Genomic DNA, 27,754 nt, shown 5'->3' with positions numbered 1-27,754 from the left:
AACGAACTTTTATTTATATGATGTATGTAAAACGAGAGTCGATACAAAATAGCAAAAAGGCACGATAACAAAGAGAAAACAAAATTGAAGAAAGGGAATGTGCATTGTAGGTTGCACTTTAAGCTTGGCTGCAAGAAAAACGGCAGATTTAAAACAAGCAAAAACGGTAAAAAAGTGAAGAAAGGCGTAAGGCATACAATGGTGAAAGTTGAAAAGTTTTTTTTAATTTTCAGCTATACCACATAAAATAGTATAAGTCGGTGGTGAAATAATTTTTTGCAAAAAATAGATTGCCTTTATTCATATTAAATTAACTAACAAATCTGGCGCTTGGGTTTAAAATAGACCCTTTCCTGCGCTTACAGGTAGTTTTAAATATTTTTTTTTACTTTATGGGCGTCATTCCAACTTATATGGACGATTCTGAGTCCTAGTAAGTCGCGGAGTGTTAGTGGCAAAGCTGTAACGATTTTTGTCCTCGCTTACCCCTTCCCCCCCAAAGAGGCGAAAATACGCCAAAAAAAAACCCGCACAAGTGCACGAATAACTCAACGTTCATTACCCTTTTGGCGTGATTAAAGAGCAAGCTTGGCTGGTTTTGGGCGCTAATCGTCCAAGCTTGCCAAGTATTGAGCGATAGGTATTTTCACAATGGTTCGGATCTACGGGATGTCACTTGCATAGTGATTGCCATATGGTGAAGAATAGAATTTGATTGAAGAACGAAAACAGCAAGATTGAAAGCTTTTGGGTGATACGAAGTGTTTTATAATGTGAAGAGTCATGGCCAATACCGGTTCGTAACGCTTTAGCACTTGAAACATCTCAGTCTTTACATGTGGACCTCTAGACAAGCTTTCCGCAACCAAGTTCTCTTAAAGGTATTGGCGTTTCATCATTGATAGTTCCGTTTTCCACCGGTCGACATTTTTACAAGAAAAACAGAACACTAGGCAGCCACGACGCTCTTTTACCCTTGAACAGCCGAAATCGTCGCACCGCAATCGGGCACTGCCACTCGAAAATCGAAAAAAAAAAACGCGCGTCAAAGATCCGAAGCTACGACGGACAGTCGAGCATTCTACTAGCGGCCGTCGCCTTGCCGTTCGCGTGGCCGCAAGATGACGCCCCAGAGACGGAGTAAAAACCCTCGTCGTTTCGTCCGTTCAGCGAGCGGTGGGCACGACTCGACTCGGTGGCGCTAGAGTGCGCGCTGACGCGGCGCTGTGATTGACCGAGGCCGGCACGTGACTTGTTGGGGCACTGCGACGGCGGGTTCTTGTAGACGAGCATCGAGCGCGAGCAGGAGCGCCATGACGTCATGGTTTTGCGCGACCAAACCCAGCAGCCTGTCGGATAAAAGAGGCCGAAAGTTAACACTCGTGTTTTTGTACAATGAAGTTCAAAAAGTTTGATTTGATCAAAAATCTAAACATAGATTTAATTGCTTGTATTGCGATTTAAACCTGTCTAAAGTTGTTTGGAAGTGTTTTTCATTTCTAATACAGTCTATTTTTTTAATGTATTTTTAAGTATCTTATAGATTTATCGAAAAAAGAAAGAAGACCAAAAGCCTGTTTTTTTGTAGAGTAAAGAAAAAATTGCACAAAAATGTTTAAAAAAATGCTCTATTGTCATATTTGAAAAAAGCTCTATGGTAATACCGTGAGCTAATCGCAAAATTACAAAATTTATTCAGTATTTATAGTTTGTCATATTTCTTGCAGTTTTACTCTTCTGTCAGAATATTTTTTCCGCGTTTTTACTTCCCACACATATCGTGACGTAATATGCGATTAGTATGCTATGACACCAATTTTAAATCGACCTCCCACCACTAGTTTCGGGCATCGCGTCAATGCAAATACGGTCAAAACTCGAAAATTTAGAAACGCTAAAAAACGAGCGCCTAATCTTCAGCCAACGTGACTAACCAAAAAGCGACGCCGGCCCTGAGACACCTGTCAATCACGCGAGGGTGACTCATCACAAAAATAACACGGCGAAAAGGCGACAGATTGATGATCCGGGAACACACACAAAACAGATAAGTGTTTATGGACAAACTTTAACATCCGGGGAACGGAATATTTTCAATTGACAGGCGAGATTCTACTGTTTAATGTAAATCAACCACGAATTTTGTTTTTATACTCAAGATTACGGCGATGTTTCCATTTTTTTTTTCAAGATCTGGCTTGTCGATTTCTAATTAAACCGGCAATCCGACTTTCCCAAGGGTAAGTTCAAGTCAGGTCATTTACGAAATCACTTAAGTCCCAGTTAAGTAATTTGCAAACTAACTTAAGTTTAACTGAGTTATTTTAACAAAAACCAAGTCCCAGTCCAAATCATAATTTACAAAATGAAATAATACAAAGTTGAAAAATAAAGTTTGACAACCACCTTTTTAAACGCATTTTTTTTCCAATGTTGGCTTTTCAAAAATTAACCATCAATTTCTGACTGTGTAATGTTTTGATGGCAAGAGATACTGACCTGTAAAAACTCCGATGATCAGTTGCATGAGAATCCTCAGGTGGTAGATGGACGCGCTTGGGTGCACCTCGTGGTTGTTCGCCCACATACTGTGACGTAACAAACAAATTACAAACACGAGTTAAAACAACTTGTCGACAAGCATTTGCAATGAATCAAAACCGTAACATTGAAATACAACCGACCGCAAACATGGCGCGGTGGTAAAACAAATTTTCCCCGTTTTAGCTTTAAATAAAAATCACCGAAAATATAACGATTGTACTCCTATTTTTTTTTAAATGTAATTTTAATGGTTTGGTGTAGTTTTTGATTCGTTTAAACTCTTTAAAGCCGTTTTAAGAAATGATACAATTTTGGCTTTGGTTTTGCATTTAGTGTAAAACCCGGTTTGGTCACATAACTATTTTTTTTTAAACATTCTTCTTTTCGTATAAAGGTGACATACGGCAAGTTTTTTAAGAAGCAACATTATTCGCCTGAGACATTTCGTATTATGAAAGTAAAATTGGCGTCGAAAGTTCAATAACAAAGTATTTTTAAAGTCAGAAATGATTTTACAGAAATGCCAATTAAAGCACCTTAAGACAATAGAAAACTAACACGAAGGCCGCTTAAAACGACAAGACAAAGTACGCTTACCTTCTGTTAGAGTGCTCGTAAAAGTAGCATCCGACCACGATGGAGGCAGGGACGATATAGAGGACGGAGAAGATGCCGATCTTCACCATGAGCCGCTCCAGCTTGTCAGTCTTGCTCCCCTCCTGTTTCATATACGACCTGAAAAAACAACACGTTTAGTTTACCGCTCCACGATTTTGGGTTTAAACGTGAAATACGCGCCATTGGAAGGAAAACAAATTTGTTCCAACTTTTGCCGGTTGGCTTTGATTGGTTTTGTGTACAATAGTTACACTTTTATGCGCTGGAAATCATTTAAACCAGATGTGCCTAGTTCTTTATATCCTTTTATATAGTTTTAAATTTAGGCTTAGACACTTAAAATATATAAAGCCACGTTTTGCAGCAATCAAATAGTAGTCTTGGCGGCATTACCCTATGTTTGTTAGAAAACTTTATTTTTTTTAATTATCGTGCAAAAGTAAGGGGTTTAAAGAATTGCTGAAATTGAGTCACGAGTTAAGGGGAAATAGTTATGCAAAAAAAGAAAGCTCGGTAAATCCATGTGTGGATAGTGAAACAACTGAAAAACACTCAAACGCCTGGTTAGAACAAACAGACAGGGTACTTCACAAACTGCAGGTATAATTATCGAAGGGTTAAAAAGAGCCGCAAAAACAGCATACTTAAAAAGTGAAGGGCAACGCGTTTTACAAAGTTAAACTAGCTTACAGCGCGTTTCACGAGCAGCGGCAAAACGACTGAAATTCCAGCCTCGGTACTAAGCTCTCGTCGAGGCTGGCAACCTTAAACTTAAACTTGCCCCCCCCCCTCCCCCTTCCCAGCGCGGGGCATTCAAAGGGGCCGCCGGGGTTGATATGAATAAAGAAAAAGTCCGGAAAAGAGGCTCAGAAATTCTTCTAAAGTTGAGTCATCTAAATCCAAACCCTTTCTACTTCCTTTGCCCTTCCAGGGTACACACAAGGTTGGGGTTTGTTAGGTATGCGGCGCCCTTGGGGTCGGGTGCGGCCGGGGTAACTCGAGCCCCAGGGCGGTTTGGGCATGTTTACACCGAAAGCGCGCCGGTTCGTCTGTTGGCGCACAAGCGGGGCTTTGTTGCGTCACAGAAATGCGGCCTTCGAGCATTAGCAAGCTAAGAAAAAAAACAGTTTCGAAATTGAACTTAAGGCATTCAGCAATGGTAGTTGAACTTCGTAGGTTCGTTCTGGTCCACAATAACCGGTTCTTTTAACTTCATAAAGTTTAGAAATGCGCCTTTAACTTTTTACGGTAATTATCATCAACAGGTATACTTGGAGTTCCAATGCGTCCGCTCCTATGGATTTTTTTACTTAACCTGGTTTGATGACTTTTCAATTAAATCGCTGCTTAGAAAGAGTCGGACAGACACACTAAATGTTCTTTAATTAAAACTAAAAAAAAACTGAAACGACTGTGCTTATTAAACTGGAATCCGCTGACACATACAGCGGTATACAACATTTTGAATATGTTGACCAATGGGTTATCATAACCTGAGTACACCCTTCTTATTTAGTCCTGACGGATTTTTTTATTTTTCATGACGGGATCCTTCATACTTACAAAAAAGTAAATTTAAGAAAATAGTGCTAGGCGACTTGCAGGTTGCAAAAGCGCATTTTGCCTTCGAATGTCAACCTGCAACTAGAGTTGGACCAATTACATTAATTCAGTTCAATTGCAATTACAATTACTCCCTTAAATGTTTCAATTACATAACAATTACATTAAAAACTGTATATTTATAAAAATTACAATTACAAACTACAATTGATCCAACTCCTGCAACACGGTAACGAGATTTTGCAACACTTTAAGTTGCACAAACGAAAAAGCCGATAAAATTTGCCGGCAAATTGCGACGCACAGAACCGCGACGACCCCGACGCGAAAAAAATGTGACACTGGCGACACCAAGTGTTAAATTACAGGGGGGATACTTGTTTTGTTTCTGCCTAATGACCCCCGACTAACGTCCTTGATGCTCAGAGCTGAGAAAACATGGTCGACCTACGTCAGCACACTAAACCACTGGCGCCAAAATTTCAAGAATAAACGCTTTTGTTTGTTTCAGGCGTTTTTTGTTTAAAAGTTGACCCGGGAAAGTGAAGCCGCAAAAAATGCGTCTAGCCACAGTTAACAAATGGCAAGGGTTGGTGCATTTCGTCTCATGCCATTTTGGGGAACATGGGCTTAGTTTTTGACATTCTTTCCAAATGGATGTATCTTCACTGTTTGACATTTCTGCTAACTGGGAAGCGCCTTATTTTATTTCCTGTCAATCCGGGACCAAATTTTTTTGCGGAGTCTAATTGTTGGTACGCCCGTTATCACATTAGTGCATTACAACACAAATTTTTTTTTATCTCAGCGAAATAGAAACCCAATTTAAACGAGATGTTAATCTCGAGCCAAAAGTTGAAAGAATATAAAATAGTGCAAAAGTTCTGTTATCGACGGGATAAAGACAAAATGCTGAAACCAGTGAATTTACCAAATTAGACAAGCTAAAAAATCAAACTGCCGTCGTTTAACGCAATTTTAATACCTTAACCTATTGACACTGACACCGTTTAAAAACAGTTTTAATGCAATGTGAAAGGCAAAACTTGGGGTCGGTAAAGCGACCTTTACTCCTGGCCCCGATGACGCTAGCGCTTAAATATTTCTTCTAGTTCTGCGTCCCGGGTAAAGCCAGTCAAGCGTGGAGCGGCGCTGACCGCGAGGTCACGCTCGACTGGGCACGGGGCAACTAGCGAAACCAAACATTCGCGGCCCATTTGTGCTTAAACGAGCCCGGAAAGCGAAATGTAAGTAAGTTGATGTTTGGGTTCGGTTTTGGGTTCGGCGTCTATCGCTGTGTCACAAACAGGAATGGGCACCGGTGGATTTGTTTAATGTTAAAAGAGTATTTAGGAATATTCACCCTAAGTTATTAGTCCACAATTTGTTTTAGCATCCAGAAGTTTAGTTACCTCCAGTTGTTAACCTACTATTTCCTTATTTTACCTTTGACGCAAAATCTTCGAAAATCATCGCTAAAATTCTTGTATTAATTTGCTATCGGATCGCCACCGATACCACCCGAGTATCGGACGAGTACCGATACTACCACTTGATATCGGGTATCGGATCCGATCCGACAACATCGGACATGCCTACTATTCAGTGTACTCACTTGATTCTGAAGAGACTGACAAATCCGGCGAAGAGAAACGAAGTCCCAATGACCAGGTAGGTGAAGATGGGTGCCAGCACGAAGCCAGTCAGTGCGTTCGTGTTCTGCCCGCCCACGTAACAAAGACCCGTCAGCTCGTCACCCTCCACCTGTGTGACGTCACAAAGAAAAGGGTCAAGGGTCAGCAGAGCGCCATGATTGGATTAGGTTATTTGGAGTTTTTCGTTCGTAAGAGGTTTGGGAACCATTAGTGCTGTGTGTTCAGGCCGTTACGCAACAAACACTAAACGACTGAAGGAGGTAAGCGATATGTTGGTCTACACTGGATTGCGTCACACAGTCTTTAGTCATACGACTTTAGTTTTTAATTTTTTGTAAAAAGACACTTTTTGGAGAATTTAAAGTGTAAAAAAGTTCAAAATCGCAATAGAGCTCAATTTTATGTATGTTCCATAATTGTGGTCTTTAGCGATAAAAATACTATTTGGATTAGTTAAAAATCTATATTTTTGGTTCACCAACTTTATACATTTATCCAGCTGTCTATCTAGTATTGTAATTATACTCATTTTAAAATGGTCACATTTTTGTTAATTTTGACACGGGATCCGGCCAAGAACCAAAGAGTCATGGGTTCGGAACTAACTGCAGTCAATAGAATCATGTAATTCAAACTCAGACTCACCTGACGCATGATGAGTATGATGACAATCTTCACGGAAGGGATCGACCACGCCACCAAGTGGAAGTAGGAGCTGTGCATCTCTATCGCTTCTTGTGACCACTTCAAGCCTGCAACGGAAAGTAGCAACTATAAGATATACGAAAGGCACAAAACTATACGTTGGAATTGAAAAATGATGAACATGAACGCGATTATCTGGGAATTAAACTGTATGAGAATGAAAAGCAAAATTGGAGATCGATCTTGTCAAAAATTCGCGATTTTGAGTTTGCTTTTTATGATCACTTTTATAACATATTGGATGTGAAGTGTTTTCAAAATAACACCTTTAAACCAAAATAGGCTTTTCAACCGACAAAAAATACCCTTTCGTTGATGTCTTGCGCTAAGTCTCAAGCGGAAATTAGTCATTGCTTTAACGTGAGAATCCTGAGGTTATGAATCGACTTCAAGCCACGTTAAATGCGAATCTCAGATAAAAGCTACGTTTAACAGGAATCTTGAGATATTTGATGCTTTCACCTGAACAAACTCGCCCCGATTACTGTTATTACGCGTCATTTTCACACTCGACCGCACACCGGGCCACGCAAATTTCCGCAATTTTATCGCGCCGCAGAGAAAACTGGGTCGGCGGCCTCTTTACAGGTCATTTCAGGAAAGGGGGGCAGGGGTAGGGGGGAGCACGAGGGGTCGCGCTTCGGCGCCATTACGTCACAAACGCCGTCGCGCTCCGGTGCGCGCAGACAAGCGACCGGGCGCAAACAGGAAGTTGTCTAAAAACAACGGGACGAGAAAATGCAGGCGCTAAACTCGCGGGTTGCTCGACGGTTTTTAACCGCGCAAACGGTTTTTAACCGCGCAAAGCCGGGAAAAGGCTTAGAAAGCGAAATCGGCGCACGCGTGTGGACTTAAAGGCGAGATCCCGCACCACGTATGATGTGTTGGTCTGCCCCTAAAATAACTGCGCATTCACGCGGTGCGGTTTTGCTTCCTGTAGCATGTCGAGCAATCGGACGCGAGTGAAAAGGTGTATTGATGTGGGAACGCCGACTTTCCCAGGCCCCGTTTTTTTGTTTTTTCCGCTCCACCTTTATTGTGACGTAATGCCACGCTTTTAATCTGGCTGACGTCAAATTTCTAGAAATGCTACCGAAAAAACAATTTTTGGTAAAAATCCTTGAGTTAATAGTTTGAGAAGTTGCGCCGGTTAATCCTTTGGTATTACTACTTTAAAGATAGGATTTTTTTGGAAAGTAAAGATAACTGAGATAACCAAAGCGTTTGTTATCTACAAATAAAATTCGAGAAAAGTTCACCCATCGTAAAAAGGACCCAGTGTTCCACATTTTCAAAAAAAAACAAATTAAAGGCAATCCAGATCAGATAAGTTAAAGTTTTTTTTTCTGAAAAAGTGTTTGGCATCAATTGAATCCTTATTCACTTGCTCAGGACAAATCTCACCTTGGTTTCACTAGTTTTAAATTGGGGTTATTTTCAGTAGAGTTAACCTAAATGAGTTGACCATTGACCGCTTGGTATATTGCTCTTAAAAAGTGAAGATTGTTTTCTCAAATATCGTTTCTGTCCGAACGGATTCCTTATTCGCCTGCTCGGGGGACATGTCGCACCACATTTATCCGGGTTAGTCTGCTTGTGGAAAGTGTGATTAATGTCGTCGCTTAATGTGCGATGATGGCAAAATACCACAGAAGTTAAATAACACAGAAATCTTTTGTTCAGTGTACACTACGCGAGGACAAAGTATAACGTAAATCGGTGCTTTTTATTATATATGTCTAATGTTTTTTTGTTTCTATATTAGAAATGCATTGCTGTCATTTGTGTTTAACATCAAAGCGTTAAAAGTAAACTATATTTGGGCCTCCCAAATATACACATTTCAAAATGTGCAAAAGTACAGATAATTTTGTTTCAATTTTTCCGCGAAGATTGTTAAGGTGTAGCACAATGACATGTCATCTAACTGCCTTAAGATTCCGATTTGCATGTCCCATTTAACGCCATTCAAACTGACGCCCGCGCAAAAACAACCAAACACAGTTAAGATAAAAAAGCACAATAGAAATCCCGCTTTTACGTTAAACCAGCCCAAATGTCACCCAGGTGCGTTTCGTATCGATCAGGGGTTACAAGCCCGGCTCACTTTCCAAATTTTCACGCCGGCTCCAACTAAGTCGACGAAATCGTTCGCGGACACGTGTTTGATGCGTTCAAGGTCACGGGCGCCGCAAGCCAAGGTCACAGCGCGCCGCCTTTGACTACGTCACGCCTGCCGCATCACAATGGATCTGAGAGCGAAGTGTTTTCTTTGGCAGGGATCACATAAAGGTCACGGAAAAAGGACGACTTGTCTTTCGTTTCGATTCAATATTCGACTGAATTCGGTTGAATTCGATTCACGCGTGCACGAAACTATGAAAGACACGCCCGAATATGTGCTGCTCGATTTCCGGCCCACGCTTGCTTGGAATTCGGAAAATTTTGCCTTGCCTCTGTTGTTTAGGCGAGTCAAATTGGACGAGCTTTTAATGTTGCACTTTTCAACGATTTTTTTGTATTTCACTCGTTCATTTATTAGTACAGTAATGCGATACTTATTATTTCCATGTTTTATCCTTGTTTAATTTTTTTTTTAATAAACTTTTTGAAAGAAAGTTTATTAGATTCGCATAGTAAATATAACTGCTCCATAAGACAAAAAAAGATCAATTTCATAGAATGGTAAATTTACTTCCGATGTAAAGGGCAACAGGTTCGTTGGAAAAACGAATTAGGCTTAAAACAAACATCGTGAGTTTGTTTAATTTGGCAATCATTTTATTTTCTATATTTAGGACTATTTTCTGTTGAAAGAGCGTTTTTTATGGTGACTAAGGTTACACATCCACGTTATATCAAACAAACACGACTTTTTTTTAGCATTTCAGTTATCATTCTAGTTTATTTATTACAGTTTAACTTTGCCTACAAAATATTTTTCTAAACAACGACTAGGTTGGATGGCGAAAATATCCAAGATTTAACAAAAAAAAACATCGGCTTTAAATTTAATCGAGAAAAGGCGCGTCTTGATCCGTAGCATTACCGGTGTAGGTCAACACGACGATGACGCGCGATGCCATTGTGACGTCGCAAGCTGTTATGACAGATCCCAAAAAATAGGACGTATCATCATAAGCCCAACATAAAAAACAAGAGGCAATTTTTTTGTAAAATTACGCGAAAAAAACGTGAGGCTGTTTTAAAGGGGGGATGGAGGTGACTTTGAGATTTAAAGGGGGAGGGGGGCTTGAAAAAGATCCCAAGGTTTCGCGCGACCGGGCCCGACTGCGTTTTAATGACAATGGCACAGGCCGCGCTCGCCTTTGAAGTTCCAATAAAGAGCGCGGCGATTTCGACTTTTTGCGATCCGCCCTTTGTTCGTTGCCCGACGCTCTTCGGGTGAAAAATTACCCAGGGTCGAAAAAACAGCGTTGTCGTTGCCGCACGATTTCGACCTCGAGTTGCTCAAGTGGTTATCGCCCTTGCATTGGGTTAAAATTGAATTATGGCCTTTCGTCTAATTTACGTGGGAGTGAATTTGGGTGTAAGGATTCTGCAATGTTTTTTTTTTTCGTAACAACACAGCAGGCAAAGCTAAGCAGTTTTACCAACAAACCATCAAGTCACCCACTACACCCGCAGTCATCCGACTTAAGATCCAACCGATGGGCAGAACTTAAACACAACCAAAGTCATCAAAATGTCAAGTACAGGGAGATTTCAAGCATGAGTTTACAGCAATATGAGGTTCGCCAGCGTTCTCTTATCGTTTTGAAAAAATTATTTTCCCTCGTAATTTATTGCTAAAAGCAGTGATGTTATGAATGGCTTTAAGGCAGAAAAAAAAATCGACCTAACTTAAGTTGAGTATTTCGGGCAAAATTTTTTAACTTTTCAAAGGGTTGTTTAACTGACTTGTTTACAACTATTTTGGATAAGTAAAGTCGCGTTCTTATTATTGTTAAGTTTTTGGGTTTGACGTGTGAAATATATTTAGAATCGTACGAGGACACCGATTCCAACGGATCAATATTATTGTTGGAAACCAATACCTTATTTAACTTGCAAAGACTTACACCTGACTTAGGTAAACGATGCCATCGACCCGGGTCTAATGTCATTGCTAACAACCCCTTTGGAGTTATTTTAGATAATACTTGACTTGAAGTTTTTTCTTAAAATACAACACGATGGTTGTGCTAAAAGGCTTGTGTTTTAAAGATCGGGTTTTAAAGAAGCATTTGACCAAGCACAATACGATTTTACCCTGTATATCCGGGCAGTAGCCTTAGGGTTAGGGTATTAAGGGCACTATATAGGCCTAAGGCTATTTACTAGAAAAAGGCCCAATTTTGCAAACCAAGCTACAAAAAGTAATGAGGATCTGTATCTCTATCAGCCTTACAAAAATGAACCTAGAAAATTGGGGGCCGATTTTTTTTTATAATTGGAACAAATCCAATTATACCTTCCTACGTTGTACAGAGTTGATGTGTGTTGGTACAGTTCCGTTTATTGTGACGTTCTAGTGATTTACCTAAGGAAAAATCTTGTAGGGGTGCCGCATCTATTTGTTATTTCTGAGGGGTGCCGCTAGCCATATAAGGTTGAGAAACACTGGCTTAGTGCTTAGGGTTTCCGATATAGGTGGTCAACGGTGCTTGACCGGCGGTCACTAATCCGTACTTGGCCGGCCAGCCGTCCCAGGGGTCAAGAGGTTATGGCTGGGCAAACGGGTCTGGGTAAAATAACAAGTGGCCCCCGACAAGGGGCTTTGTCATGGCGGGGTTTCGTTTCGACTGACAGGCGAACTATACGGTAGTGCACTGGCCCGGGTGAGCAAAGGTTAATTGAGCACTGAGCGACCACGCTGGTCATTCACACGCAGCAAGGGGCAATTTGTGTCAGTTCGCTGTCACCTAAAAAGACAAACAGTTTTAAAGGCATTTTAGGTTGTTGTCGTTGATATCTTTGCATTTTTTGCTGAAGGCATGAAAATGCGTCTCAAAATGGAACAAAATGTTTTTAGGTAATGTCTTTTAACGGCAAAAACATTTCACCACTTGCTTGCAATCAGGGTCAGTTTGAGTTGTTGTCTTTCAATTTTTGCTAAAGACATTTAAACCAACTGTTTTTATATGATGTCAAAAGCATTTTACGTTGGTGCTGTTATGTTTTCATATTTTCTGAAAACATTCGAATGGGCCCAACTGTTTTTAGATGGTGTTTTTTTGCGGCAAAACATTTCGTCACCTTCTTGTAATCCAGAACCAGTTTTAGTTTCCTAATATTAAACAAGATTACCAAAAACAACAGTTTAAGCGGAAGATTAAATCTCAAACCCTTAGGTTGAAGTTATTGTTTCAATTGTCATTTATCTGACTTAAATATGGCATGATAGCCAACTCATCATTTTGAGGGAAATTACAAAAAAACACGTCGGCCAATTAGTTTAAGTGGGCCAGATACGCCTAACTGTAAACCTGTCCCGACCGTTACCATATAGGTCATTACAAAACCGTTGCCGTTGACCAATTAGCTGGTACCTATACAGATCGGGCCTTTTTGTGGGCAGCTGCTTCACGCTTTGACCGCAGCTTGTTAAACACAAGCCGAAAACACGGGGCAGTGGGTTACACGACCCCAACTCTAACCCATCAAAGAATGACGCAGTTTCTGAATGGGCCAGGCGAAAACTGCAGCTTTGCTTCAGTTCCTGAACGCGAAAAGTCGGTTGCTAGTTGTTGGCAAGAGATTGGAGCGGAATGCGCTAATTGGTCGGGATGGCCGAGGCTCATTTAATGCCGGAATGCCAGGTGCCAGTGACTCAGGTGACAGGCCAGCGCGCCACAAAGGTAGCGGTGTCGGTTGTCACTTGTCACGCGAACCCGGCGACCTTTTCGCGACACCTATACGGGTTTTTGTTTTCGAGTTTTTCGCCTTAAAAGCAGCCCGGCTTTCGGTTTCATATTAACGCGAAAAAGGTGCGAGGATTATCGCACGAGGAGAGTTGGACTTGAGTCGGTTATTCAAAACTTTAATTAAAGACCGCGACTTCAGGGCAGAGTGTTCTGGCAACCTGAAATGCATCTCAACGTTGGGTAAGGCGCACCAGAAAACCTCAAGACTTCCTGAAAGTTCAAAGGGCCACAGCGTGGGCTATTGTTTTTCAAAAAGAATTGAGCGCGGCCTAAACTAAAACCAACTAGAGCGCTTAAACCGAAGGGTGGCATTTACACGTTATAAAAAAACTAAAAACGCCAAACCTAAATAAATAGTGAAGGCAACAGCTGACCTTGATTACACAAAAACAGTATTTTTCTATAAGAACATGAAATTTACCCTGATTTCAAAGTCAAGAGAAATATACTTTTAGTAAAAAGTGGTTTAACACTTGTAAAATTATTATCAAACAAGTTGGTCTGACTTTTGTATTGCCTATGCTCCCAACGAGCTAAAATTGTAACCACACCATTAACAACGCGGGACTCTATAGTTGCACTGAAAAGCTTGTGTTGGAAAGTCGTTATGCCTCGCCCAATAGCGACTAGACAAGTGGCCAGAAATGTAAACAACACGAAAAGATAAAACACAAGACAACAGGGCGGGGTTCTAACAGACGAATAGGCGTAGGTACAGGCGTAAGGGTGATACCACGACAAACCCAGAAGCTAATGGGGCGTTCAGAGTCGCCCCTATCCCAACCCACCCCCGGAAGTAGAAGCCCGCTTGTGACCCCATTGGTTGCAGATGGAGCGTAGCGCAAAGCAATTCGAGGCTGTTCTGAGTGCAAGTCATGTTATCTATTCCCGCATTATTTAACATTCACCCTGTTTCCAGTGTTTTTTAATGAATGCGAAAGCAAACAGGACGCGACGGGTTTAAGTTTTATTAACTGATAAACAAAAAACATTTTCGCAGAACTCCAGGTTTAACAACAAGATGCCTTATTTTTACTATATATGGGAGTGCGAATATCGTTTGGCTTGGTCACAGAGTGCACACTGTGTATATGTGATTTAGTATGTTTCAGTTGTACGTCACTTTCGTTGAGAAAACAAATTTCCCCTCTTACCTACGTGCATTGAATAAACTGTTTGTAGTGTTTGTATGTGTTATCCAAGAGCCTTTTCCTATATCTACATGCTTACGTGCCTTTGTGTGAGTGAATTTGTTCGTTGTCCTGACAAATACCCCACTTGTGCGAGAGGTCAAAACGTTGACCTTTCATACATAATTAGAATGTCGTTACTTTGCCCGGTGCCAACAGCCCTGTTGACACTAAAGTTGGGCAAACACAAAAATAACAGACATCCAACGGGCGAGGCCTATTTCGGGTTATATGTTTACATTCGAAATGTCGGCCTTGCAATTTAACCCGCAAGAACCAGATTGACCTAAGCAAGTTTCAACCACCTTTGCCCTAATAAATGGGTTCTTAAACTGAGACCCTTGTATCCCTTGGGGTGTGTGGACTACTTTTTGGGGGGGAGGAGGGGTGGGGGTCAAAATAAAGGGATTTAATTGAAAAATGCTTGGGCGGCTTTTCGTTAAATGTATTTCGACTATATTTCAGTTTCACATTCGTTGGACCAAAAAGCAGGTTTCTTAGGTCTACTTGTTCAACGACGTCAATTATGACGTCGCCTCTAAACATTGCATGCCGACCCTGGTCAACGCGAAACAAAAATATTTTTAGGGGGTCGCGTTAAAAAAGCCCAAGAACCCCTGCCTTAACGCAACAACGAGCTGTGGTTTCGATCCTAAAACCCTTTAGTCGAACAACATAGGCGACAAAACACTAACAAGCAAACAAATAATACGTATAGTAAGAATATTAAAGCGCATACATAAGTAGGTGTTATTTTAAAAGTTTCGAATAACTCTTTATTCATTTTTAAATTCTTTTCAAAGTATTGAAAAAGAATAAAGAGTTATTCGAAACGTTCAAAATGATAACTAGTTCTGTATGGGCTTTGATATTCTTACTCCGTCTTACTACAACCTCTAACCATTATGCGCCAAACCAATAATGTACTTCGTGGATAAGGATTATATCGTATTTTCACGTAAACAAGGCAGAGCTTTCCAAATTCAAATCCTTTAACGGTAGAGGCGCCAGTTTAAACAAATTCCGTCGGGTTTGAGAATCGTATCGAGCGGCCGTTCCAGTTTCACAACACAAGCAAAGCTAGGCCGTGCTGTGATAAGCATAGCAAACAAAGTGACATGTTCGTCAACACGTACGAGTGCTGCCAAGCCCGACAAAGCTAACGGCTGTTTAATGGCCGCACTCTTAGGGTACGCCGAAATTTGGCGTGCCGTTTCTGATCGGAAAACATTGGGTATAGCACGGGACCCGAGGGGCGCCTCGCAACTATACAATACGAAAAAAAAAAGATTTTGTGTTTGACTATTGTAACTTTAGGGTAAAGTAAGCCTTCACAGCCCGCATATAAAGTTTGAGTAAGTTTAAAATCTCAGAAAAACAATTCAAACCTTGTTACGGTTTGAAATCTAAGCAGGGTATCTAGGATTTTTAGTATACATACTTAAAATACTACTGAACATATTACATTTATATGGTATGAACTGGTTTATAATGCGATTTTCTGGTAGTACCGGATAAAAATACTGGATCAGTGGACACAGCCATTAGTAGTATAACCTTCGAATAGGCTTAACAAAATTACTCGGCCTGATAAATTATCTCCGATTCTCCATGCATCAAGGTTAGCGAAAAATCACCTGTGGTAAGGTTCGAACTAACAACCTCGGCAAAACAGGACAGATCATCAAGCGATTCACCCCTTAATAAACCCATAAGAAAACGGTTAGCTTTGCGTTTTGGTGTCAGACCCCTAATTGTATCTTTATTTGGTGTAAGGTTTCACCCGACAGTGATATATAAACTTATTTTAAGACGGGTAACAAACATTTTTATGCTTTTTTTAATGAGTGCGTAACCTCTATACTTTAACTCGGTTAGCAAGCGACACAGTTATTAACCCGCTTTTTATACTCAAACTCGCATTTTTACTCATTTCAAGCAAATATATTTTATTATTTATTTTATACTCGTTGGACGCAAATATTTATAAACTTTCTACCCTTTTCTGGTGAGTAGAGATACCTATAGTAAACCCCTTAAGGTAAATATGGCCGCTCCTAGGCCGTTTGCGTATCAGTGTATGACTTGTTTGGGGGGTGAGGGGGTGTCATGCGGGAGCAACAACGTGGGGTACCGCTCGCTCGCCTCGATGTGTCAATTACCGGAATCCGCCGCGCAGCGACACCATTAGCGCGACGCCGTTTGTCGCGTCACAAGCGCAAGACAAACAGGGGAATCATGGGATGGCAATTCGCGCTCGCGTTTCGACTCCATTCATCACTCAGGCCAACGTAATTCGCCCGACTGATAAATGGCCCGTGCTGAAGTGGGAAGACAACATGTAGGCGCCCTATAGGCACATAAGGCGTATTTTTCAACAGAAAAGGCAATGCTGTTTCATCGGATGAATGATGCATCCTTCGGCTGATTATTATATATAAGTAGGGATGTCCGATGATATCGGATGGGACTGATACCAGATGCCAAGCGGTAGTATCGGTACTCGTCCGATACTAGGGTGGAACGTCGAACAGACACAAAACACGCGCCTGACTATTTTCAACAGATGTTGAGATGATGGATAAAGAGTTGTTCGAAACGTTCAAGTGCTACCTACTTTTGTATGAGCTTTGATATTCGAACTAAACCTAATATTTTGCGCTTTTATATCAAATAAAGGCTTGATACAACGTAGAAAAATACGTAATTTTCGGTTTTTAAACGCTATGCCCCGGTCAAGTGTACGCCTAAGATTGGTCGAAGTAAAACACAATCCTATCTCACGCTTGTATGTTATGCAAGCAAAAATCTGGGACGCAGATAAACCCGCGCCACTCTCTGTTCAAGCGTATAGCTTTCGATTTTATTCAAAAACTAGATAAAGATCTACACATAATGTGTGTCATACATATCTCAGAATCGCTCTACCCTATAATGACGTAAGCCAGTCGCAAAGAACTGACCACCCAAAGCGCTAAAAATCGGCTCATCTGTCGCTGTTTTAATGAAGGGGAGGCTAAAGTTTTTTAAGGCAGCCAATTTAATTTTGGGTTTATTTTATTTTTTTAGATAAAAATCTACACGTATATAAACCGATTTTTGTTCAAGTACCGAATTTATTTCACACGTGTAAAAATCTACACGTGAATATACCCAAAATTGATAGATTGTTTCCCTAAATAGAGCCACCGAGCCAAGCAGTAACGGCAAGCAAATAGCAGCTGTGCAAAGCAGAAGCAGCCACCCACAACTCCACATCTCCAATGTAGAACTACTCCCTTAGCCCAAACCGCGGCCATATGCGAGTTTGACTCGACGATCGATCACGTTGACTGGAGGGCAGACGAGCTCCGATGACCCCTGACCCCCTTCATGACGTCACGGCGCGGCCCGGGACCCTCGAAACTCGACAGGGGGTGTCGCGGTTCGGTGAGTATCCCCCGAGGCATCAACGACGCTCGTCAAGATTAATTTCAGAGCCTCGAAAACGGATTAAATTCGAGTTGGTTTTCGGGCCCTGGAATATTTGCTCTTCGTTTTTACGGCAATTTTGTTAAAGAAGCGTGATTCATATAAACCTAAAGGCTTATTTCAGGATTCGGGTGATGCTTGGTAATAAAAATAAATGTACCCAGCCATGAAAGATGTTTTAAACATTTTCCATTTTCAATTGATTTTTTTAATTTTTTTTCGGAAGGAAAATGAGACAATTCAATTAGATCTTAGGTCAGTGATTCTCAAATTGTGCGCATCGAGGGCTTGGTAATTGTGATGTGAAACTTTTTGTAACTTGGCAAAATAAAGTATTTAATTTACAAACACTCAAGCATTTCAGACTTGGATATGCAAAAGAGTTTACAAAATTGATAATATTAACACATTTACACGTAGTTTGTCGTGTGATAAGGGCAATAGTAAAGTTACCATACTGTTGTTGTGTTACAAGTGTGCCGCAAGCCTGAAAAAGTTGGAGAACCATGGTCTTAGGTCGTAAAAAGCTTAAAAGTCGCTCTATCCTATAATGGCGTTAGGAAGTTGGTACCAACTGACCACCCAAAGCGACAGAAAAAGAATCAGCTCTCTAGAGCAGCCATTCTAAGAGGAGGGAGATTTGTTCCGATCACAACATTTATAACGTTTCAGAGTTTTTTTCGAAAGGGTTAGAAACTGCAAAATCAATTATAAAAAGATATATCTTCCGTTTCATTTGTTTTCCATGGCTGTGTATAAGCACCAAAGTATGAAATCAATAAAAAAATCGCAAAAACGTCCAAAATTCCAAAACATCGCTTTGCAAAGATGCCAATGTGGCCATCAGATCAACTTTCCAAGTCATTCCAACCACTTTAAGGCTGAAACGTGCAAAAATGAGCACAAGAAAATTGAGCGGTCCGTTGGCGGAGGCATTCCGGGCTCAAGTAGCAATAATAAAAAACGAGCACCCGCCCGCCGAAGCGTTATGAAAGCAAGAAAAACAAATGGCCGGCCCGCGTCTCGAGTGCACTAGCAGCTCTTTATTGGTGCTTCTGGCTATGAACAAGTGCCACTTGGCGAGGGTGTTTGTTTAAAAATCTACTCGCGTCTCGAGACGCCGCCCCTGGAGGCCCGGTATTCGGCGCCGGACCCCCCTGCCTGTTCACCCCCCGGCACACACTCCCCTGCTCTCATATACTTACGGCCGAATTCTCAGACGCTCGTAAAGAGCAGGTTATTTTTATTTAAAGATTCAAGTATAGCTTGAGCTAGTCGGGCGGATTGTGATGTCCTAAAGAGAATAAAAGCGAAACTTGGATGATTTGCCGTGATACCAGACGCAAAACAAGTGATTTGGTGGAGGTGGTTATTTATTGTCTAATTTTTAAAGTGTCTAATTTTTAAAACCAGCTTAAATTTCGCTTTCTGTTTTGCCTTGTCATAACATATTTTAGGGTTGCAAGAACAGCTGGTGAAAATGTGACGTCACTACCTACCAACCTCGTGTTATTACGTCAGAGACCTCAAATAATATTGTATGACAAGAAACGGGAACTCCTTTCAAACTAGGTCTCGCAGTAATCCGCTGCTTATATCGCAATATCATATTCGCCATTGTGCATCGTTCAAAATTTCCCTTTGTTTCGTCACAGTTAACATTGGCGACAATAAACAGCGCTCGTAAAATCGCTGCACAAACACGAAGCGCTCGTTAAGTGACGACCCCCTGCGATTTTTTGTCGTCGCTAATTTACGTTCAAGCCATTCGTGAGGCGGCATACAGGCTGCTGTCCGTGCCTTTGTCAATTCACCATTTCGCGCCGATTCAAACAGCTCCTTAAGATAAAGGCAGCTCAGTTTTTTCCTTTATAAGTATGCATACACAACACACTGAGAATGATTTTCCACGCTTCGCCGACGGTATAAATCACCCCCAGACCCTGGGACCCCGTCAGACTGGGGTGAACCGAGACTGACTGATTGCAGTTAGATCGGTCTACAGCGAGGTAGGCATATAACCTACAGTACAACTTTGCGTGGGAATTTTTGAGAAAAAGTGTTTTTCTGCGGAACATTTCACAACTCACTGATTAACAATCTTTTCTGTTCTCGTACCTTTTGCGATTTTCGAATTGTGTTCGCTTAACACCTCTATCGAGAAAGTCGATTTTTCGAAGGGAACTTAAATTGTTAAATAAACTATTCCGTCATGCAGTCTGTGGCTCAGCGATCCAAGAAATATATTGTGCCTTATGATATTGCAAAACTTGGACCACCCTAACCAAGCTAGTTGTAATAAATTTTGATGATTTGTGTCTAGTTGCCAGATGACAAGAACTTTCCCATGTGTGAAAAGACGGCAAACATGAAAAATTGGCGTTGCTGTCAACTTAAGCACGCGAAATTGTAAAGTAGCCTGATATATTAAAGAATTAAACTAGTTTCGTTTAAAATTAAAGACCCCGGGAAACAAACCCTGCCACTTCATCACGTAAGCTCGTCTATTCTACGATTCTACGAATTGAGTCTGGTTCTTGAGCGTCACATACAGCCAAAGCACGTATGTTCCGACGAGACTGTTTAGTGGTCCGCAGAGAAGTAATTTAGGCACTTTCGTGTCCTGATTCAGATTATATTGATTTTCAATTATAATAAAACAGACTATTTCCTTGTTATAAAAGCCTCAAATGAAGTAAACCATTCTATAATGGTAGTGATGATGTTTTTTTCTTTTTTTCTTTGCGCACTTACCAAAATGTGCCACCCAACAAAACCCAAAACTCACTTAAAAATACCCAAAATGTGGTCTATAGGGACAAGCTTGATAAACAAATATATAATAACCTTAACTTTTTTGAGGTGGAAAAATCACGTGTCAAAATCACATTTAAAAAAAAATACAGCAAGTTTTGGAAAATTAAGACTTGAGGTTATATTCCAAGATTCAACAACAACGCCGAAAAATTCAGGTCGCAGGGGCGATCGAGCGTAAAACGCGATTGTGACGTCACAAGCAGCGAGCGCGAGACAGCAGGGGCGAGAGAAAGACCGGCGGGGGGTCGCGGTGTAAATTTTGCAGCAGCCTAACACTTGTTTGTTATACGCCGTAACTTGTTTTCAAACGCCTATATATTAGGCAGTTTGTGAGAGCGCTTCATAAAAAAATTCCGACTTATTGAAAAAACAAAAAGCTTCGTCAATAAAACACACGTGTTTGGGAAAAAGGAGTCTATAGTGCTAGCAAGCCAGAATTTTGAAAGCATGAAACTTAAAGACAATTTGCCAATGCCCCTCTTTCTGTTGTATTTAACCCCGTTATGCTAAGTGGCTAAGCAGTCGCTGTTGCTTTACCTAAATCATTATCGAGACGAAATAGTAAGACAATAAATCCTAGTTAAATTGGCTTCCCCAAGAAAATCCGGTGAACATTCCTAAAAGATTTGTTACAAGCGAAAAATGTAAAGACTATAAAAAGTCAGACGTTTATCATAACGTAGAAAATGAGACGAACCTGCAGCTAGGAACCATGTGATGGTGAGGATTACCCACCAGAGGTATCCGGCCATCCCGAAGAAGTAGGACACCAGGAAGACGATTGCGCATCCAGTGTTGCTAAGTCCCTCCTGCAAATCAACCAAGTATGACTGACAGGTAACTGACTCTCGCAATAAACGGCAAGCCGACGTTTCGGCAGCAGATACCAGCTGACCGCATCAGGGTTATTAATTAAAACGAGAGTGCGTTAGCCAGCTTATATACTAAGAGGTATAAAAATAAAAAGACTAAAGACTAAAATTATCCAATCTAGACGTCCCTGAAGTATGACTCAATTTTCTCAAGCCGGTTAAAACACTGGTCTCTCTATATGTTCGTTAAGTTTAGTTTATAATATTTATGCCACCTGTTGATTTTAAATACATCCATATCTGTTTGACTGGTATATATTTATATTTTTTGTCTATAGTTGCCTCTAAGAAGATTCCCCGAATAGGAACGTAGGTACTTAATACAATTTTGCCGGAAAAATAATTTTACAATTGATCCATATCTATTGGTTAAACGTATTTTACAATCCAAATTTTCACTTGCTACTTTTACAATCCAAAATTTCACTTGTTCAATGTGACAGAGAATAATATAACTGATGTTTTAGAGTTGACTTGTGATTGTTGCAGAACCCGTGCTGTGGTTTATTGAATACTTCCAGCATTCAAGTTAACACATCTGGCTATAGCCGTTTTACATCCTATTTGGATTTAAAAGCAGAATGCTCTAGCAAAGCTAGCAATTCAAGTCAAACACTATGAAAATATCTTAAAAGAAAACATCCTAAAGTATTCTGCTGCTAATGATCAGGAATTAAGTCGACATTTATCTTGCAAGGGTCAAGGTGATTTCCATTATCACAATCAACGCCATATTATTTCGATTAACTTATCGCCTCGTTTGACATTTCTTCGTCTCGTTCGATATTTTCTCCGATATTCTTACCTGTATGAGATGCCTGTCGCCGTGCACTGTTCTCTCGCAAGAGATGTTCTCCCGGCCGACGAAGAGCCGCAGTATAAAGGAGGTGCTGTAGATGTTGTAGCACATTGCCAGAAAGATGATCGACCTTTCCGGGTATCTGAGGAATTAGGCAAAAAGAAAATATTGAACGCTGCCATCTTTTTAGAGGAATTATAATAGCACGATGAACATACAAACAAGATACGTTTTATTATCGTGACAAATAATACGGTAGTTCTCCGCTAAGTAAATGCAAATACAAATTTGTAAAACGTTATAGTTTTTAGCCGTAATTACCAAAAAAAAGTTTAATTTGTCTTCGTTAGACCAACTCCGAATTACGACAAAAATTAGTTTTTGTAATTTATAGCCGTTGTACGTAGTTATACCTTTACACGATTTGCGGTTATAAATTTCACCAAAATGCGACAAGGCGATCTAAATGGGTGCTGCAAAACTAACAGATTTCACTCCAAAATGAGAGGTCCCAGCCGTTTGTACGTATTTTCCAACACCAATAACAAGGACCGAAATTGCAGCAAAACACGCCGAATAGGTGCCGAAATACACATCGATTGAACAGCGCCAACGAATATTATTCCAATTGCTATCGCACAAGCGAGAAACAACGCAAAGGGGCCGTAAACCCGCTTGTCAAACGAATGACCGCAGCAACGTGCGCGTCTATAACAATGAATGGGGCACCCGGAGGCGCAGTTTTTTTTGCTGGCGAATTAAGTCTTGCTAGTTGCACAATGGCGGCGTCGAAATGGGAAACAATGAGATTAGGTGCGGGGGACAAAAAGCTTTCTCTGGTTTTGTTGGGCGGTGGCCGCCGATTTCAAACAATTCGTTTTGCACGCCGCGCGACTTCGAGATATGCGGTTTCGCCAAATTGACAGTTAACAGCGCGCAATTGCCGACACTTTGTAACCATTTGGTGGATAATAGATAAGACAGACGCGGTTAAAAAACAGTTCTATAGCTGGCAATATAAATTAAGCATTGATAAAAATTGATATCGACAGTCGGATTTATTTTACAATCTTGAAAAATTGTATGGCCTTAAGTTAACCTGTTCTTAATCTTACTCTGCACATAACATCGCTTTAAAAAAAACGATAATATTTTGATCCTTCGTGAATTTCGGATTCTGTCCGGGTTGTTTGTTGGGGACTGTTGACTAAGCCAATTAAACATAAGTCGTTGATGTCACTTGAAATGTTACTAAAATTCAGATCATTTATAACAGTAACGATCGAAGTTTAGACAAACCACCTTAAACAATTGCTCTACCGATGACAATAGAATTTCGCTTTTTAAATGAAGGTTAAAAATCAGACACTAGGATTAACCAAATAGATAAATTATTATCCGATAGACTTCATTTCGAGTCCTTGGGTTCCAGTAACCACAGACCATTAGGTTCACAAATCAAAGTTATATTTCAATTATAGTTGCTAGCTAGCATTCTTGTCAATCGCTCATTAATGAAACGCATTTATAGTGAAGTTTAAAAAAAAGTTTTGATTTCATTGCAAAAAAAAACAGTAATCGCCAGCAGTCCCGAAGTCCACGACAAAATTCCTAAATTCCCAATTCTGAACTGATTATATTGGTGCATCCATTACGATATAGCATTCAAGCTTCAATTACGAAAACTGGAACATATAGAATTCAAAGCAGTGCAACATGAAGAATATATTCAGTTATTGTGCAACATGAATAATCTATTTAGTTATTGGAAAAGTGCCTGGTATATGCCTTAGGTTTTTGAATTTCAAGCTGTGCAGAGACAAGCTACAATACACCAAAGAATGTGCAATTACTTGAATCTGGATGCGTCAATGAGAAATGTCAGCACGGTGAAGATGGTGCTGAGGAAGCAGAGTCCGGCCCAGAGAGCCATCCACACGTCGGAGAATTCCTTATCCTGAGGTGAGAACATTCCCTGCTCGTAGCCGCATCTCCACACGCACCTGTCCTCCTTCGACAGCTTAATCTGGGGCGGTCTGGGTTAGAAGGTTAGTGTGTAAATACTTGCTCTATTTCTTCTTGAAACAGGTTTAGTTTCGAAGCTGAGTCATCCGTCATATAACCAACTTAAATAGTCTATGATTGAAAAATTCACAAAAGGTAGTAATAATGTGAAGATTAATGTGTAAATACTTGCTCCCTTTTTTTGTATGTTGGAAAACTGTTTAGATATCTGATCAATTTTACCCCTAAAATTAGTCAAAAATATTAGTTTTCAGCCAGCATTAGCAATTTTAGCATTCGTTTGAAACTCGAGTGTTGTTTGCAAATATAGACTCGGTCGAGTAATGAATATAGGTGATACCTCGTGTCAAGTACGAGTATTTGTAAAAGCCGTACCCACGTAACTCCGATAATGAAAAATGGCGATATTTGTGTCGAGTACGAATACTCGGGTCGGAAACATAGTTTTCCCAAAACTCAGAAAAGCTTCAGTAAAGGATTCTAATTACCACCTCGCAAAACGCTTATTACGTGAAAAACGGATGCGATATACCTATAATTAAACAATAAAACTCAAAGTTTAAAAACCCGAGTAATTTTCTTTTTTTGAAGAAATATACATTTCGCCTACACTAGCATCGACAGTTCCTATAAGTAAACTACAACACATACACATAGCAAAGTAATGATAAAATGTCGAAATCTGCTTCCAAAGGTTTGGATTCCATAAAGATACGCCCTTTTATATACTTGAATAAAGCTACACTATACCGAATGCTTTAAATGGAACCAAGCTGCCTTGGAAACCGGGACCCCTTACAGCGGCCTTTTACATACTTTAATAAACTGATCCTATACCAAACACTTTCAATGCAACCAACCTGCATTGGAAATCGCTGCCGGCTCCGGGATCCCTCACAGCGGGTCCGTCAGTGTCGTCAGTCTCGCCCACCATGCACATCGTCTCCGGCGTGTTCTTCACAGGGAAACGCGAACAGTTGAGGGACTCGGGCCACTTTAGGTTGAACGACTCGACCAGCGGCTTGCACTTGAGCTCTACAGCCTTGCACATGGCAACGCAAGGCTCTATGCGTTTTACCTGTGGATTTTGAAAAGTTCACTTAATGTTGCTGGCAGTTGTTTTTTCTTTAGAAAAGGTTGCTAAAAACGTGTTTTTTATTAAGGTTTTTCAGAGTTAAAACTTGGTAAAATTGCACCAGTTTGTAAAGAGAGGTTTCATCTCAGAGAGCGGTACCTATGAAAACGAAATGATTTTGTCAAAGGTGGACAAATTCGGTTTTAAATAAGTGCGTTTTTATTTTTCGAAATGGCTAATAAAAAGTGATAACCCTTGTAAAACTCCAATGCTTTTTCCTTGTTTTGACCCAATTGGTAAAAAACTAATTTTACATTCCGTTTTCTTATTATCGCCATAGTAAAGTTTTTAAGACAAGCAATCGACTTGATCTAATTATGACTTGACTGGGACTAGTTATTTTTTTAAAAAGACTTGAATTGGACTTAAGTTCTTTTCAAAATACTTGACTGTGACTCCAGTCATTTTAAAATATCTTAGTTACACTTGTCCAATAATGTAACATCATTTTACCGAACAAGCAATGAAACAAAAAAGCGACCAAATACCTGCTCGGTGCACATTGGAACGTGCGCCGCGCACAAGAAGAAGACGAGGTGCCGGGAACAGTTGGACTCGATTAGAGCCTGGTAGGACGACACCTCCATGTTGACTTCGTTCTGGCGGTCGTGCCCGAGTCGGTTGGGCATGTGCGTGTAGTTGTAGCCGATGTTCTTGCAGTGGGCCACCGTGATTGGCTCACATTTGTATTCGTCAGTGTCGAATAGAGCAGGGTCGCTGTGCGAGAACGAACGCTCGCGCGAAGACCGGGCTCGCGCCAGGGAAATCGGCGGGAAAACGAGCGTCAAAAGAAGGCAGAGCGAGCCTATTCCAACCGGTCTCGCCATCGAGGCTGCTGCTGTAGCTTGACTTGGACCGAAGTCGCTGTTAGATTCCGTACGCTTCAGTGTTTGAGCAATGTCGCGGTGCTGTGTGAGGCAGATTTACAGCGCGGGCACACAGGGTTTGTTACCGTTTATTTTACACGCGCGCTAGCCGCTCTGTTTCGTGTGAAATGGCAGCCTTAAAGTTTCTGTCAACACAAACACAATTTTTTACGACATCTGCGCCATAACAAGTACGATTTTTATGACATTTACCGCGCCGCTGAAAATACGTTTATATTGCCTTGTATTATTTCCGCAAATTGCGCACCTGCATTTGCAAATGGGAATACACATAGGCTGGTCCTATTTGGTTACTTCTCACGCAAAACATTTCCAGCAGTCCGGGTTTAAATGTCAGCCCTCTTGTGATGTAACAATAGGCCGTTTGTTTATATCTCAAAAATAAACAACAGCGCTGACCAAGTTTTCCTCTGTTCGTTGTTTATTGCAACGTCGATAAATCAAACAAAAGATCTTTTCTGGACTAGTTTGCATTCAATAGCGCGAAAGATTTACAAACTGGCATCGACACACTGAAACCAATCGAAAGTCGGGGTTTGCTGCTCGTAAAACTATTTTACTGTCACTGTCTGCGTTGTAACCTTTTTAACTGTAAAATAGTTTCGGAACTGACTGCTGGATTAGCTGCGGATTACAAAAGAATGTTCTTCCCTCTTAACCTTATATACTAAGAGAAAAAAATCAATAAATACTTTGCTATTTAAAAAAATAATTGATATAATTATAATCTAAGTAAAGTCTTATATTATGACGTAACAAATAGAGTTTAACACAATTTACAGCTGCTGTTTTTAACTGTAAATTTTGAGGTTTCTATTTTTTGTCTTCCGAATTTTACTTAACAACACCTGGCACTTACGCACTTACTAAAGGCTACAGAAAACAGTTCCAGCTCGAGATTGAATACCAAGCAGGCGACCCATGCTTCTCACATATCGCGACAAACTGGATGACACTAGATATGCAAGGCTAGGGTTCGCGTAGAACTTGGACGGAAAAAAGCACTCCCAGTACACGAGCCTTATCGCTGCGGTGAACCGCAAATCAAGTGCATCTTCACATTAAACCAAGGCCCCTATGTTCTGTTCGCACCTGCAGTCTCAAAACCAAGGGAAACAGGTTCAATAAGGAAGGGATTATGGCACCACTACAGACCTACATAGCAGCAGGTGTGGACGGCGGGTTTCAATCGCCTAAAACCCAACCAGTGGCGGTGTGTGCCACTTTTACAGTTGGACCCCACTGAGCCAATACTGCCCGACTTGATACACAATAAATTTCGCGGCGCTGGATATTAGACCATTCTTGTATCGCTAATATCACACTAAATCCTCTATGATCGATTTTACGGTTTCGTCAACTCATCGATTAAGCAAACACTTTTCTGGGACACCTTTCTGGCCTTAACATAATACAGATGCGCTGGCCCTGTGTGAGAATAAATACGATATAAATCGTCGATTTTGTAAGAAGAATAATTTTTACAGTATTTGGCAACACGAATGTAATAAGCACTTCTCTTTTTTGTATAAAAAATCCTACTTTT

At 40.7% G+C, this 27,754-nt stretch overlaps 1 protein-coding gene across 1 annotated transcript; it reads right to left on the bottom strand.

Annotated features, from left to right (window-relative positions):
• Positions 1-38: 38 nt before the first annotated feature.
• Positions 39-26,328, bottom strand: LOC146138685 (frizzled-4-like). Its single transcript, XM_083393414.1, has 10 exons — positions 25,810-26,328; positions 25,047-25,264; positions 24,015-24,197; positions 22,168-22,303; positions 21,188-21,299; positions 7,026-7,132; positions 6,341-6,489; positions 3,142-3,279; positions 2,500-2,588; positions 39-1,349 (listed from the first exon to the last, which is right to left on the bottom strand). The coding sequence occupies exons 1-10, from the start codon at positions 26,146-26,148 to the stop codon at positions 1,060-1,062; spliced, it is 1,761 nt and encodes a 586-aa protein (XP_083249540.1). The 5' UTR covers positions 26,149-26,328; the 3' UTR covers positions 39-1,059.
• Between the last annotated feature and the right edge of the window lie 1,426 nt (positions 26,329-27,754).

This window comes from Ascidiella aspersa, chromosome 7 (genome assembly GCF_963924565.1).
Source record: "Ascidiella aspersa chromosome 7, kaAscAspe10.2, whole genome shotgun sequence".
Classification (NCBI taxonomy): domain Eukaryota; kingdom Metazoa; phylum Chordata; class Ascidiacea; order Phlebobranchia; family Ascidiidae; genus Ascidiella; species Ascidiella aspersa.
Note: the sequence above shows the minus strand (reverse complement) of the source record. Positions and strands in the feature narration are given on the sequence as shown.

Coding starts and splice junctions, on each gene's coding strand:
- LOC146138685 (XM_083393414.1), bottom strand. CDS start 26,148: ATGGCGAGACCGGTTGGAATAGGCTCGCTCTGCCTTCTTTTGACGCTC. Junction 21,300..22,167: donor GCGACAGGCATCTCATACAG/GTAAGAATATCG, acceptor GTTGATTTGCAG/GAGGGACTTAGCAACACTGG. Junction 7,133..21,187: donor CACATGGTTCCTAGCTGCAG/GTTCGTCTCATT, acceptor TTTCCGTTGCAG/GCTTGAAGTGGTCACAAGAA.